Source organism: Hemiscyllium ocellatum, chromosome 4, assembly GCF_020745735.1.
Source record: "Hemiscyllium ocellatum isolate sHemOce1 chromosome 4, sHemOce1.pat.X.cur, whole genome shotgun sequence".
Classification (NCBI taxonomy): Eukaryota; Metazoa; Chordata; class Chondrichthyes; order Orectolobiformes; family Hemiscylliidae; genus Hemiscyllium; species Hemiscyllium ocellatum.
The window spans coordinates 86,826,807-86,842,129 of record NC_083404.1 but is presented as its reverse complement, the minus strand read 5'-3'; the positions used below and the strand labels follow the sequence as shown (position 1 = coordinate 86,842,129).

The following is a 15,323-nucleotide window of genomic DNA, read 5'->3' as shown; positions in this document are numbered from 1 at the left end:
TTTGTTCAGCAACACTTCCTAGGACCTTACCATTAAGTGTATAAGTCCTGCTAAGATTTGCTTTCCCAAAATACAGAACCTCGCATTATCTGAATTAAACTCTATCTGCCACTTCTCAGCCCATTGGCCCATCTGGTCAAGATCCTGTTGTCAAATGGCTAGTTCTCCCTGTATTCCATGAGATCTAACCTTGCTAATCAGTCTCCCATGGGGAACCTTGTCGAACGCATTACTGAAGTCCCTATAGATTACATGTATGGCTCTGCCCTCATCAATCCTCTTTGTTACTTCTTCAAAAAACTCTGGAAAAGGATAGGCCAGGTCTAAAAATTGAATTTCTAAATTGGAGAAAGGCCAATCTTAACGGTATTAGGCAAAAACTTTCGAAAGCTGACTGGGGCAGATGTTTGCAAGTAAAGGGACGGCTGGAAAATGGGAAGCCTTCAGTAATGAGATAACAAGAATCCAGAGAAAGTATATTTCTGTTAGGGTGAAAGGAAAGGCTGGTAGATTTAGGGAATGCTGGATGACTAAAGAAATTGAGGGTTTGTTAAGAAAAAGAAGGAAGCATATGTAAGGTATAGACAGGATAGATCAAGTGAATCCTGAGAAGTGTATAAAGGAACTAGGAGTATACTTAAGAGGGAAATCAGGAGGGCAAAACGGGGACATGAGATAGCTTTGGCAAATAGAATTAAGGCGAATCCGAAGAGTTTTTACAAATACATTAAGGACAAAAGGATAACTAGGGAGAGAATAGGGCCCCTCCAAGATCAGCATGGCAGCCTTTGTGTGGATCAGCAGAAAATGGGGGAGGTATGTAATGAGTATTTTGCATCAGTATTTACTGTGGAAAATGATATCGAAGATATAGAATGTAGGGGAATAAATGGTGATATCTTGCAAAATGTCCATATTACAGAGGAGGAAGTGCTGGATGTCTTGAAACAGGTAAAGGTGGATAAATTCCCACTACCTGATCTAGGTGTACCCTAGAACTCTGTGGGAAGCTAGAGAAGTGATTGCTGGGCCTCTTGCGGAGATATTTGTATCATCGATAGTCATAGGTGAGGTGCCGGAAGACTGTAGGTTGACTAACATGGTGCCACTGTTTAAGAAGAGTGGTAAGGACAAGCCAGGGAACTATAGACCAGTGAGCCTGACGTCGATGGTGGGCAAGTTGTTGGAGGGAATCATGAGGTATTTGGAAAGGCAAGAACTGATCAGGGATAGTCAACATGGTTTTGTACTTGGGAAATCATGTCTCACAAACGATTGAGTTTTTTGAGGAAGTAACAAAGAGGATTGATGAGGGCAGAGCGGTGGATGTGATCTATATGGACTTCAGTAAGGCATTCGACAAGGTTCCCCATGAGAGACTGATTAGCAAGGTTAGATCTCATGGAATGCAGGGAGAACTAGCCAGTTGGATACAAAACTGGCTCAAAGGTAGAAGACAGAGGGTGGTGGTGGAGGGTTGTTTTTCAGACTGGAGGCCTGTGACTAGTGGAGTGCCACAAGGATCAGTGCTGAGTCTTCTACTTTTTGTCATTTACCTAAATAATTTGGATGCGAGCATAAGAGGTACAGTTAGTAAGTGTGCAGATGACACCAAAATTGGAGATGTAGTGGACAGAAGAGAGTTACCTCAAATCACAACAGGGTCTTGACCAGATGGGCCAATGGGCCGAGAAATGGCAGATGCAGTTTAATTCAGATAAATGCAAGGTGCTGCATTTTGGGAAAGCAAATCTTAGCAGGACCTATACACTTAATGGTAAGGTCCTAGGGAGTGTTGCTGGACACGGAGACGTTGGAGTGCAGGTTCATAGCTCCTTGAAAGTGGAGTCTCAGGTAGATAAGATAGTGAAGAAGGCGTTTGGTATGCTTTCCTTTATTGGTCAGATTATTGAGTACAGGAGTTGGGAGGTCATGTTGCGGCTGTACAGGACATTGGTTCGGCCACTGTTGGAATATTGCGTGCAATTCTGGTCTTATTTCCTTATCTCAGTCGTTAATGGTGAACTCCTGATCCTGGCACTCTGCCACTTCGATCCTGGCATCTATCCTGTTGAATCCTCCCAAAGTTTAGGTCCCCATTCAATTGTGCGAATTCTAGATCATTTAGGCACATTCTGGTTAATCTCTCTTCTTCGGACAATCATCTCATTCCTGGAATCGATCTAGTGAACCTACATTAAGGCAATTATAGCCTTTCCCAGATGGAAGCAATCCTTCTTTAGAAGTAAGCCCAAATATTCATAGTGTCCCAAATGTGGTTTCACTAACGCCCTACACTACTGTAACAAGATTTTTTTAGCCTTGATTGCAAGGGGTTTGGAGCACAACTTATCATTTGCTTTTTGTTTTTAAGCAGTGTCTACGTGTTAACTTTGTGGTTCTTGTATAGTGATGTCCAAATCCCTCTGTAGCCCAGTGTTTAATAGTTATCATCATTTGAAAAGCACACTTCTTTTGTTTCTGTTCTTTCTACTAAAGTGCATAACTTCATTTTCCCATATTTATGCTCTGTTGTTTTCTTGTCATCTCACAATCATACTATATTCTTAAGTTTACTTTCCAACCATGATGTCTTATTCATAAACTTAGATAAATTAAACTGGTTCCCTCATGTAATTGTTTGCAAATTACTGGGCTCCAGTATTGATCCTTTCAGCATTCGTATAGAAACAGCCGGCCAATCTGGAGATGATTCATTTATTTCCATTCTCTATTTAATGTATTTTAACCGAACTCTGTACATGCTAACTTGTTATCTTTTACCCCAGGAGTCCTTGAACTATGTCACAGCCTCTATGGCACATTTTAAATGCCTTTTGAAAATGTAAATATACTGCAACTGTGGATTTCTCTTTACCATGTTAGTTACATTCTCTAAAAATACTGTAGCACTATTTCTCTTCGACAAACCATACTAACTCTCCTTAATCATATTATGTACTCTTTTACTAACAATATAATACTTGATAAGCAATTCTTGCATTTTCCCATTAACTGATGACAGGGAACTGTCAGTTAGTTAGTCTATTTTCTCTCACCTTTTCTTTAATAGTAGTTTTCCATTTCGTATTTTCCAAATCACCAGGGTTGTTCCAGAGTCTGTCAGTTTGTTAAGGTCAAAATGAATCCATATCTCTGCAGTCATTTCATTTGAAACCCTAGATTTTAGCCTATGGTTTTGGTCACATTGTTTTTCCAAGACCTTCTCTTGTTAACATTAATTATTTTTAGTTCCTCACTGCCGTTGCACCATGATTCCCCCCCACTATTTCTGGTATGATTATTCTGAAGTAATTGTGAGAGGGTTGTAGTCCAAAAATAACTAAGTCCTATTACAAATGTGCAGAGCTTTGAACGTGTAATTTTAGTCTCCTTGGGAAAAGTGATCCAGTTGTGGTTGTGCATTGTACAAAAGCATGAGCACTTATAAAAACAAAATCCAAATCCTTTCAACCTCTGCCTCAGTGAAAATGAATAGAGAATGGAAAGTAAATTGAGAGTTTGGTTGAGCATCTTCTGATAACTATAGTTTCTTATCCAGGGTAACACCTTAGTGAATCTAAATGTACACTTCCAGTGCATGCCACCGCTTCAACTTAAAATTCAGTATTGTTTCTTTTCTTGTTCCTATGCATACTGCACTGTATTATTTAGTCCTGGACTAGTCCAGGCACATGTACGATAATCTAGAGATTTCAAATTTAAATTTTACTGTGGTTTTAATTTAATTTTCTGTCTTTAAAAATAGAAATTAAAAAGTTAGCCTAAAGCAACTTATTATGTTGTTCGAATATTATTAAAGAGTGTGGTACTAGAAAAGCACAGCCCATGAGGCAGTATCTGTGGAGCAGGAGAATCGACGTTTTAGCCTAAGCCATTCTTAAGGAATGCATCAGCTTATGCTCAATGTTGATTCTCCTTCTCGATGCTGCCTGACTAGCTGTGTTTTCCAGCACCATACTATTCGACTCTGATTTCCAATACCTGCAGTCCTCACTTTCTCCTAGAATATTATTAAAGCCTAACCAACTTAACGATTGTGCTTCAGGTAAGAAATCCTGCTGTCCTGACCTGGAGTGGTCTGTGTGTCTCTAAATAAACTCCAATTCAAAAGGCTCACCAGGAATCATAACCCTAACTCTATCCTTGTGTTTTTGCTAATCATCCATGAGATGTGTGTGTTACTGGCTTGGGTAACATTTATACCTGATTCCTGATTTGATGGTGGTGAGATGTCACCTTGAACTGCACAGTCCTTGTGGCAGAGGGATATCCACAATGCTGTGAGAAAGTGAGTTCCAGGATTTTGATCCACTGGCCGTGAAGGGTTGGCGATATATTGTTCTGAATCAGGATGATCTGTGACTTGGAGGGGAACCTGCATGGTGTTTTCACCTCTCAAGACTTAAAAATAAATGTTTTGTTACAATTGAATTGCTATTTCAATTAAACTTGCTTATTTTAAGGTGAGGTGATAGTCTAGTGATGTTATCACCGAACTGTTAAGCCAGAGACCCACTTAATGTTGGGGACCCGGATTTATATCTTGCCTTGGCCGTTGGTGGAATGTGAATTCAATAAAAATCTAGAATTAAAGGGTCTACTGATGACCATGAATCCATTGTTGATTTGTCAAAAAAATCACATCTGGTTCACTAATGTCCTTTAGGGAAGGAAACTGCCATCCTTGCCTGTTCTGGCCTATGTATGACTCCAGAGCCACAGCAATGTGTTTGACTCTAACCTGCTGTTGGGTAATAAATGCAGGCCTAGCCAGCGATACCCTAATTCCATGAATGAAATTTTAAATTTCAGCAGCCATACTGCCAGTGCTGAATTTGCCTCATACTCCTCTCTCTCTCTCTCTCGCTCTCTCTCTCCCGCTCTCTCTCTCTCGCTCTCTCTCTCTCTCTCTCTCTCTTTACAGTGCTTTTGCGCCATGAAAAGCTATCTGCTTGTAACTATTTTTATTTGCAAATGTCTCTTAAAAAACCACCTGCCATTTGGGTGCCAGTTGTTAAGAGGAGTTAGTTTTAATGTGTCTGTGTCTGTGTCTGTAATCTTTGACCAGTTGTCACCATCTTTGTAATTTGCTGTTTACTAAAGTAACTTGGGACCTCCAGCATTACAGATCATATTGTGATTTTTCTAGCAGAAGGCCTTTAAAAGAAACAACTTCATATAGTTTTTGCAACAGCCCTTGAACAAGTTGATTTTATTTTTTCTCTTCAGGATGTCAAGTTTCCTCTAATGCTGGATGTGTATGAGCTATGTGTACCAGAGCTACAAGAAAAAATGATTCCACACAGATCAAAATTCAAGGAACAAGAAGACCGGAAAGTCAATATGCAGACAATGAAGGTAATTTTGAAGGGACCTCTCCTGTGATTGGCCAATAGCTTTTGTTGCTGCTACTTGATTGAGAAAATAAGTGACTTAAAATTCATCTGTCAAAATATTTTGCAGTGCACTTAATATTCAGTGTGTTGAAAGAGATTATTTAGTGCAAAATATTATATGGCTTTGATGAATATCTGTTATAAAAGTAAAGCATTTCTGTACTATAATGTGGGATGCCACCATAAATATTCATGACGAGAATACATTTTTAATATTTTCCAAATTGTTGAGTGCTGTTTAGTTGTAGAATTGATTTACTTCTTCAAAGGTTTGCACGGAGTATCTGAAGTTATACTCAAGATATTATTTCAATTAACCTTCACTGATTCTCATCCATATATATTTCATTGCCTTTATTTGCATTCAAGTCTTGTTTTGGGCTTTCAGAATTAATGTAAGTTTCAAACTTGATGTGAAACTATCATTTTGATCACTCTGCTCTATAGGACCCTTAACTTTGAGATTGCTGATTGATTGTCCCTTTCTCATTAAACAATACTATCCAGTAAAATAACCTTTGTGTGGTGATAGACCTGAAACATGATCTGTTTCAATCCCTAAATAGATGTTAAGGCTGCTGAACTTTTTCAGCCTTTTTTGTTTTTTTCAGCCCCTAATAGTCAGAGGGAAATTGAGAAACAAACTTGTAAGGACATAGAACATAGAATTAGATTAGATTAGATTACTTACAGTGTGGAAACAGGCCCTTCGGCCCAACAAGCCCACACCGACCCGCCGAAGCGCAACCCACCCATACCCCTACATTTACCCCCCACCCCTATGGGCAATTTAGAATGGCCAATTCACCTGACCCGCACATCTTTGGACTGTGGGAGGAAACCGGAGCACCCGGAGGAAACCCACGCAGACACTGGGAGAACGTGCAAACTCCACACAGTCAGTCGCCTGAGTCGGGAATTGAACCCGGGTCTCCAGGCGCTGTGAGGCAGCAGTGCTAACCACTGTGCCACTGTGCCGCCCACTAAGCTCAGCTCTCTGTAAGAATAATAGGGTGGTTATGGTAGGGGATCTTAAATTTCCAAACAACATAGACTGGGACTGCCATAGTGTTAAGGGTTGGATGGAGAGGAATTTGCTAAGTGTGTCCAGGACAATTTTCCGATTCAGTACATGGATGTACCTACTAGAGTAGGTGCAAAACTTGACCTACTCTTGGGAAATAAGGCAGGGCAGGTGACTGAGGTGTCAGTGGGGGAACACTTTGGGCCCAGTGACCATAATTTTATTAGGTTTAAAATAGTGATGGAAAAGGATAGACCAGATCAAAAAGTTGAAGTTCCAAATAGGAGAAAGGGTATTTTTGACGGTATTTGGCAAGAACTTTTGAAAGCTGATTGGGGGCAGATGTTCGCAGGTAAAGGGATGGCTAGAAAATGGGAAGCCTTCAGAAATGAGATAACAAGACTCCAGAAAAAGTATATTCCTGTCAGGGTGAAAGGAAAGGCTGGTAGGTGTAGGGAATGCTGGATGATGAAAGAAATTGAAAGTTTGGTTAAGAAAAAGAAGGAAGCATAGTGACATTTGGTATGCTTTCTTTTATTGGTCAGAGTATGGAATCCAGGAGTTGGGAGATCATGTTACAGCATTACTGGACATTAGTTAGGCCACTTGGAATATTGCGTGCAATTCTGGTCTCCTTCCTATCGGAAAGATGTTGTGAAACTTGAAAAGGTTCAGAAAAGATTTACAAGGATGTTGCCAGGCTTGGAGGATTTGAGCTATAGGGAGAAGATGAACTTGCTGGGGCTGTTTTCCCTGAACCGTCGGAAGTTGAGGGGTGACTTTCTTGTGGTTTACAAAATTGTGTGAGGCATGTATAGGGTAAATAAGCGTATGGGGTCAGGGCATCCAGAACTAGAGGGCATAGGTTTAGGGTGAGAGAGGAAAGATATAAAAGAGACCTAAGGGGCAACCTTTTCACACAGTGGATGGTACTTGTATGGAATGAGCTGCCAGAGGAAGTGTTGGAGGCTGGTACAATTGGAACATTTTAAGAGGCATTTGGATGGGTTTGGAGGGATATGGGCGGGGTACTGGCAGGTGGGACTAGATTGGGTTGGGATATCTGGTTGGCATGGACAGGATGGCCCGAAGGGTCTGTTTCGATGCTGTACATCTCTGACTGTATGTTGTTACTTTTTATTAGCCGTCTCTCTGTTTGACTCAACAACACATTATTCTGGGAAATGTTCTGAAGTGCATTCTTTGAGCTGGTGCCACAGACTCCATTTGCCAGTTTGATTCATTCAGTCTATGTGAACATTAAAATTATTGTTGGAAAACATTTGTTATTCTTTTCTTTAAAATTAATACTCTGAATAGATCAAGTAATATCCATGGAGAGAAACTAAGTTAACATTTCTGGTTGATGACCATTTACCAGAATTATGACCTGTTGCTTTCTGTTTCCCCGCTTTGGACCTTGGTCACTTTAATCATGAAGGTTGACTTAATTTTTTTTGGATAACATCACATTCATTTTTGTTGTTAGGCTGACAATAAGAATGGAAGTGGAGAACCCAAAGAGGTCAAATACGCACCATTTTATTTCCCTGATGGTGAGTAGATAATCTGGTTTGCAATATGCAACAGGTTCATGTATCCTGTAGAATGAATAAAACAATCATTACTGAAGTTAAATAAATTTTTGTTAGGGTATATTTAAGTAACTTCTGTTTCAAAAAGCTATCTGAAAGGGCTACTGATGAGGTGTCTGCTAATTAGATGTCTTAACTATCAGCATTGTCTCTTACTGGTGCTTTTTTTCCCTGTTTAAAGTATACTTTTTAAAAAGGAAGAAAGATCTTAATTATGTAATAGTTTGAGAAAGAAAATGGTATGTATGATTCACTTTTATATCATATATTATTCAGTCTTCTGATTTTCTTTTTTTTAAAAAAATTATTTCAGGAACTGAGGCTGGGTAGACTAGGTACTATTGTTCACGAAGGAAGCAAAGGGTAAACCAGGAAGCTGTAGGCAGGCAGTCTTCACATCAGTGGTGGGGAAACTACTGAAGTAGATCTGAGAGTCACAATTAATCTGCATTTGGAGAAGCAGGGATTAATCAAGAACAATCAGCATGGTTTTTATTTAAGGGAAGGCCACGTCTCGCCAAATTATGACTTTTTTAATAAGGGTACCAGGTGTACAGATGAGGACAGTGCTTTTGATGTAGTATACATAGCCTTCAGCATGGCTTTTGCTGAGGCCCCACATGAGACACTGATGAAAGGTAAGATCTCGTGGGATCCAAGGAAATTTAACAAACAGTTCCAGAATTGGCTGAATGGCAGGAAGCAAAAGGTGACAGTTGAGGGATGTTTTTCTGACTGGTAGCCTTATTCTAGTGGGCTCCCACAGGGTCAGGTTGGGGGCTTTTGCTATTTTGTGATTTATGTAAATGATTTAGACTTGACCGTAGGAGCAAGCTTGCAGATGATGCCAAAATTGGTGGAGTGGAAAGAAATGGGGAGGATAGCCTTAGATTACAGGAGGATATAGACAGGCTAGTCAAATGGGCTAATCGTTGGCAAATGGAATTCAATCCTGACAGATGTGAGGGGATGCACTTGGGCAGGACAAACAAAGCAAGGCAATACATATGTGGTGGAGTACTGAGGATCAGAGGGACTTTGATGTGCATGTACACCAATCCCTTAAGATATCAGGATAGATGTATAACATGTTTAAGAAGGCAAAGGGTACATTTGCCTTTATTAACTGAGACATAGAATTTAAGAGCAAGGAGTATCTGCTGGAGCTGTATTACATGTTAGTTAAGGCATGTTTTGAGGAGGTGTGAGGAAAATCTTTTTCATTCAGATTGATGAAATTCTAGAACTCTCTGCTTATAAGGGTGGCAGAGACTGACACCCTCATAACGTTTAAGTATTTAGATGCACTCTTGCAGTGCAAAGGCAAATGAACTGAGTGCTGGAAAATGGAGTTAGAATAATTAAGAGATGTTTTCTGACTGGAGGCTAGAAGCCAAAAGATGTTTTTTTTTCTATACTGTAGATCTCTATCACTGTATGATTGAGTAAACATTGAGTTTCTTTTTCAGAGAAAATTGTGAAATAGCATATGATGTTTTTCAGTAACCTGTGAATCACAAGAGGTTGTCAATTTTTGATCTTGGATCTTGCTATGCCTAACTAGACTATTGGTCACTAAAGATGGCATGGTGGCTCACTGTGCTGCCTCACAGTGCCAAGGACTCCAGTTTGATTCCTACCTTAAGTGACTTTCTGTGTGAAGCTTGCACATTCTCTGTGTCTGCGTGGGTTTCCTCTGGGTGCTCCAATTTCCTCCCACAATCCAAAAAATGAGCAGGCCAGGTGAATTGGCCCATGCTAAGTTGCCCATAGTATTAGGTGTATTTGTCTGTGGTAAATGTAGAGGATTGGGTCTGGGTGGGATACTCTTTGGAGGGTCAGTGTGGACCTGTTGGGCCGAAGGGCCTGTTTCCATACTGTGGGGAATCTAATAAAAAAATCTATACATCTTGTCAAAGAGGAGTATGATGTAGTTTTGAGAAAAAATATTTAGTCTGTGATCAGTGGAAATACCATGAAATTTTTAAAAAACATATATTTATGGTTTGAATTTAGCTTGTGATTCGGTTTCTTGCATATAAAATTGCAGTTCTGCCTTTAATTTTAATTTGTGGAATTCTTTGAAATGGAAAACCATATCATTTGAGATTTTTTGATTTGGCTTTCTGACCAGGTAGTATGTCTAATTAACCTGGAACTAGTAGCAAATGGTGCTTAACCCTTTCATAAGTTAAGTCAAAAATGGACTGAAGAAGGGCTTATGCCCGAAACGTCGAATTTCCTATTCCTTGGATGCTGCCTGACCAGCTGTGCTTTAACCAGCAACACATTTTCAACTGCTGTTAGCAGAAATCTAAATTACTTGGGTATTTAAAAGAGCATTTTTTTTTTAAATTACCAAAGCTATGCTTCTGGTGATATAATAATCCTAGGCAAACTAGAAACCAAGTAACAGATAGCCAAGTGGATGATTGAGTGCATTTTGTATTTTCGCCATTTGGCAAGAAGAAACATGCTTGAATTTGAACGAATGAATATGGAATTGAAAGCTAGCTTCAGTAACGGTAATGAGCTATCATCAATTGTTAGTAAAAACCCATCAGGATCATTCATGTCCTTTAGCAGAGTAATTTTGGAGTGTTTCCCTGGTCTGGCTGGCTTGTGACTGAATCCACAGCAATGTGGTTAATTCTTAACTCTAAAATAGCCTAGCTAGCCACCCATTTCAAAGTTGGTTAGATGAGTTACATACACTGGCATTGCCAGCAATGCCCATTTCCCATGAAAGAGTTTTTATTTTAAATCAACTGTCATGTTAGAGGTTACAGCTAATCCTGATTCCAGTTTGTACTATCTGTTGATCTCCCTTTTAATAATACTATCATTTAGATTTGCGTTCAAGACAAATCCATTTGGGTGGCTGATCATCTGTCAGAGGTCTACTACTAATTATATGACTTTGCCGTCCTATAATATGTAGATGATAAATGAACAAATGTAGATTACCTGCATTTTACAATATTGCTTGTAATAAAATCTCATCCACTAAGCCATGAGTTTTGAGCATAAGATTAATGTATAGTTTCAAATAAGCGCAGATCAACTGGAAGTAGTGGGGATTTGGGGATTGATAGGCCTTTGGGGATCACACAGTAGGCTAGGAGAAGATCACGTGATGTATTAAGTCTTTGCAACCTAATGATTGGTTGGTTTGTTCTGGTATGCCATGCATCCAAATAACAATTAACCACTCTATGTTGGACTTCAACAGACTGTAAAAGATGCATATAATTTTTGTAAGTTATACCTTTTAGTAGGTTTTTCCACTATCATGGTATTGGTCCAATTATTTTTGCTTCTGCCTGAGGGACTTGTAAACTTGTTGATATTGATGTGTCAGATTTGGCTTGATGTCCAAATATATAACAGTTTTAGTATGCAAATAGCTAATTTTTTTTAGCCATTGAATTTCTTTTCATCTTAAGTAGAAAGCTGTGGCCATGCTGGGATGCTTGAAATTACACTCCAGTTAGCCACACTGACCAACTGAGCAAGCTGATACAGGATCCTTTTGTATTTTGCTTAATTTCTATACCATCAGTTATTTAAGAATAATGCTACAAGTGGATGATTTTGTCACCCCTCAATTGTGGGGTTGCAATGCTTTTTAAAAAGAGAACTTATGTTTATAATCTTTGTTACTTCTAGAATCCCTCTGCTTCCAAACCTATTGTCTGCAACCTGGCTGATAGATTTCCCCATCCTTAAAATATTCTTTTCAGTTGACAGTTAACTAACATAATACTTAGTCTATGCCTTGTGACTTTCTACACAGAGATGGTTAACTTAGCACTGTAGAGTTGTGACACATATGCTGCTTAAGACCTTTACAGCGAAATAAATTCTGGTTTTGTTTTCACAGATTTAGGCTCCAACAACAGTGGATATTATGATCTAATGGCGGTGCTAACACATCAAGGCAGGTCGAGTTCATCTGGTCATTATGTAGCTTGGGTGAGAAGAAAATCAGGTACTTTCTTGTTTTATACACTCCCTTCTCATCAAAACTAATTGAATAAAGTTTCGCTGAAAATGACACATTTTGTTGACACATTTTGTCTTGCACTCATTGGGACATTTTGCGAATGAAAATTTAAGGGAAAAACCAATATTTATACTGCATGAGGGGGAGTACTGATTGGCAAGTGGATTCCAATTGATTGATAGAGGTATTGCCATGGTGAATACACCCATTAATGCTATTGACTGACAATTAATGGGCAATCCTGATGATATCAAGATGAGAGACTGCACTAAAATGTCATCTTTCAACAATGCTCAAGTTCTTTACTACCAAATGATTAATAAAACAAAGGTGCTTTCATTAAATGAGAAACTATTAAATATAATGAGTAGAGTTGCATTACTTAGCAACTAATCCATGGAGAAATTGGGTGAGTATCTGCCTGCTCATTGTCTTATTCAAGTTACATATGAGATGACCTAGTGAATAGAATTCTGGTAGCACTTTTGAATCTGTTTTATTTCCAGAAAGCTGTCATTAGTGCATAGGTCAAAGTGAGGAAGCAGCAGATTTATGAAACAAACAGCTTTTATAGAATGGAGAGCTCTTGGCACAGAATCCTCAGTAGCAGAGTCATTGTTCTACCTTGGGATTGAAAACTAGTTTGGCTGTATACAAAGGTTAGATCAATTTCACTTCGATAAGGAACTCTCAAATTGACAAAAGCTTTTTCATAATAAAACCTTTTGCCATTCCACACTTACCTCACCAGCCTATCCAATCAAGAAAATAATAAGAGGCATGTAATTATGTTTCGATATCACATCCATGCAATCAGCAGCTGCTGCTAGTTACTCTGTCTCTGCTACTCAGCCCATTTCCCTCAGCTTCAGGATTCTGCATCCACAGCCTTTTTGAGAAACTTTGTTTGGGGGATTAGAGAGTCTTTCTGCAAGTCTGCTGCTGAACCAATAAACTGCAGTTTCATTCCTACAAAATATAACGTCTTGCCTTTTTCCCTTAGATGTTCTAAATCTATTCCAAGGCTCGCCTTTGACAGCCTCTCTGATGAATTTGCCATCATATATTCCCCTTTCTTTGTTTGTCACTGGTTTAATATTGCTAAGTGAAAATGAAAATCTTAAGTTATTCTCTACTCCAGTGAAATAGAAATTTAGACTGCAAAACATTAATTGAAAAGAGCTGTATACAGGATGGAGATTTCTAGCACTGTTCCAAATGATTTCATGTTGGTCATAATCAATGATTCAAAAATAATTTGCAATGACATTCTCAAGTTTCTCAGTGTCTGTAATTTATAGGTTTTGGTACATGCTCAGTCAAGAGATGAAACATGCTTCAATGAATTGATGCTAAGTGCTTTTATTTTTAGAAAGAAACAAAACAAACATTTAAATCTAAAAGCTTTACACTGTTCTGAAATATTGTTCTTCTAATGCAGAAATCTAACATTGAATACTTAAACACTTAATCCTGAAAACCTTTGGGAACAGGGAGTAGAGTTGAGGCTACTCATGATGTGTCTGTATTGCATATTGCTGAACAGCCCTCAGTTGTTCATCGGCCACCATTTATAATACAAATGTGGACAAAGTGCGAGATAGCTACCATGCTTGTGGAAACAAACTTGATTACAATTTGGCATCTTCAGGAAGGAGAAAACTTGTCATAAGGGCATTGTGTTAAATCTTTCTTAAAGAAAAACAAGCTCATACTACATTTCTACTGTACTTGTTTTCTGAAATCTTGCTTCTAGATCTTATTCAGTACCTCCTTTGGTTAGCAGTAATGTTCTCCTGGCACAGCATTTCCACTTGCTTTTCTTCCTTTGTAGGGTGGTATCATATCCTCCCATAAATGCAGCTACAGGTGGAGCATTATGTCAGACTCGTAACCTTCCTACTCTTTTTTTTAAAGAAAAAACTAAGTAAACAGATACTATTTTTGTTCCTCTCCAGTACTAATTAAAAAACTCAGCATAATACCTCCACACTATAGGTGATCTTTTGGCAGGCTTTTTTTGTCTATAGCTATCTCTCTTTACTTAGTCAATTTGAGTAGACGTGCAGGAGAACTGCCAAAGGTTTTCAAAGCCTTGCCCTGTTACATACAAATATACATCACAAGAAGGGATTATATGTCGTGTATACCTGCATATGAAGGTTTCCATTTCTTGTTATTTTTTAGATGAGTGGATCAAATTCGATGATGATAAAGTCAGTGTTGTGGCACCTGAAGATATTCTGAAGTTGTCTGGTGGAGGCGACTGGCACATAGCCTATGTTCTACTATATGGTCCTCGTAGACTAGAAATAATTGAAGATGAAACCCCACAATGATGTCATGATTGAGCACAACTAGCTTAATTTTTGTTAACCTGCATGGCTATTAATGTTTTATGATACCTTCACTTTTTGTAGCTGACGTTAAGTAAAACTGAAAAAGGAAGGTATTGCCTCAACTGTGTTTCTGATACTGCTTCACATCATCTACCATACCTTTTGCAAACAAATTGGGTGTTCATTGAGGAAAGCCTGTGGAGTTGATCTAGTCTTATTTCTGACATTTCTCAATGTGGAATAAAAAGGTGATCCATAATTCTTTTGTGCTTTCCCTTTTGTTAAATGTTTTCAATCATGACTGCTTCTCTTTTGTACAGCATCACAACTACAGTTGCATAAACCACAATTAACACTTTTTTTCATAATGTATTAAAAAACACTTAAATGTAAACCTTCCATTTGTAAATTTTACACTGTGCCAAGTTCTAATAGTCCATATTGCTGCCTCACACAAAACCATTTTGCCTGAGACCATATTGTACTACATAATATAAATTTTAAAACTTTTCACTAAAACATAGTGGTTGAATGTCATGGACAGTAGGGGAATGAGTTGAATTTAAATTGTTTTTTCTCTCAAGTCTAAAATAGCATGGTCTTGTTCGATTTACTCCTGTCTACTTTTTTTTGTTGTAAGAGTCACAGAGCGGTACAGCATGGAAACAGACCACTTTGGTCCAGTGAGATAAGATTGTGGCGAGTCACCCTATCCATTCCCCTCAGATTTTATAAGTCTCTATAAGGTCACCCCTTAGCCTCCCACGCTCGAGGGAAAATAGTCTACTTAGCCTCTCCTTATGGCTGAAAGCCTCCAACCCTGGCAACATCCTTTGTAAATCTTTTTCTAAACCCTTTCAAGCTTCAGGTAGGCCATTGGGTGTTCCCCAAACTTGTTGTCATCAGGTTCTAATTTTTGTAATAAAACTATAGCAAAAT

At 38.7% G+C, this 15,323-nt stretch overlaps 1 protein-coding gene across 1 annotated transcript in view; it reads left to right on the top strand.

Annotated features, from left to right (window-relative positions):
• usp14 (ubiquitin specific peptidase 14 (tRNA-guanine transglycosylase)) overlaps positions 1-14,643 on the top strand; it is a 57,314-nt gene extending 42,671 nt beyond the window's left edge. The window contains exons 13-16 of the mRNA XM_060824375.1: positions 5,254-5,382; positions 7,934-8,000; positions 11,923-12,030; positions 14,233-14,643. Coding sequence (XP_060680358.1) covers positions 5,254-5,382; positions 7,934-8,000; positions 11,923-12,030; positions 14,233-14,384 — 456 coding nt within the window. The 3' untranslated portion in view covers positions 14,385-14,643. The remainder of the gene's footprint in view (positions 1-5,253; positions 5,383-7,933; positions 8,001-11,922; positions 12,031-14,232) is intronic.
• Positions 14,644-15,323: the final 680 nt, after the last annotated feature.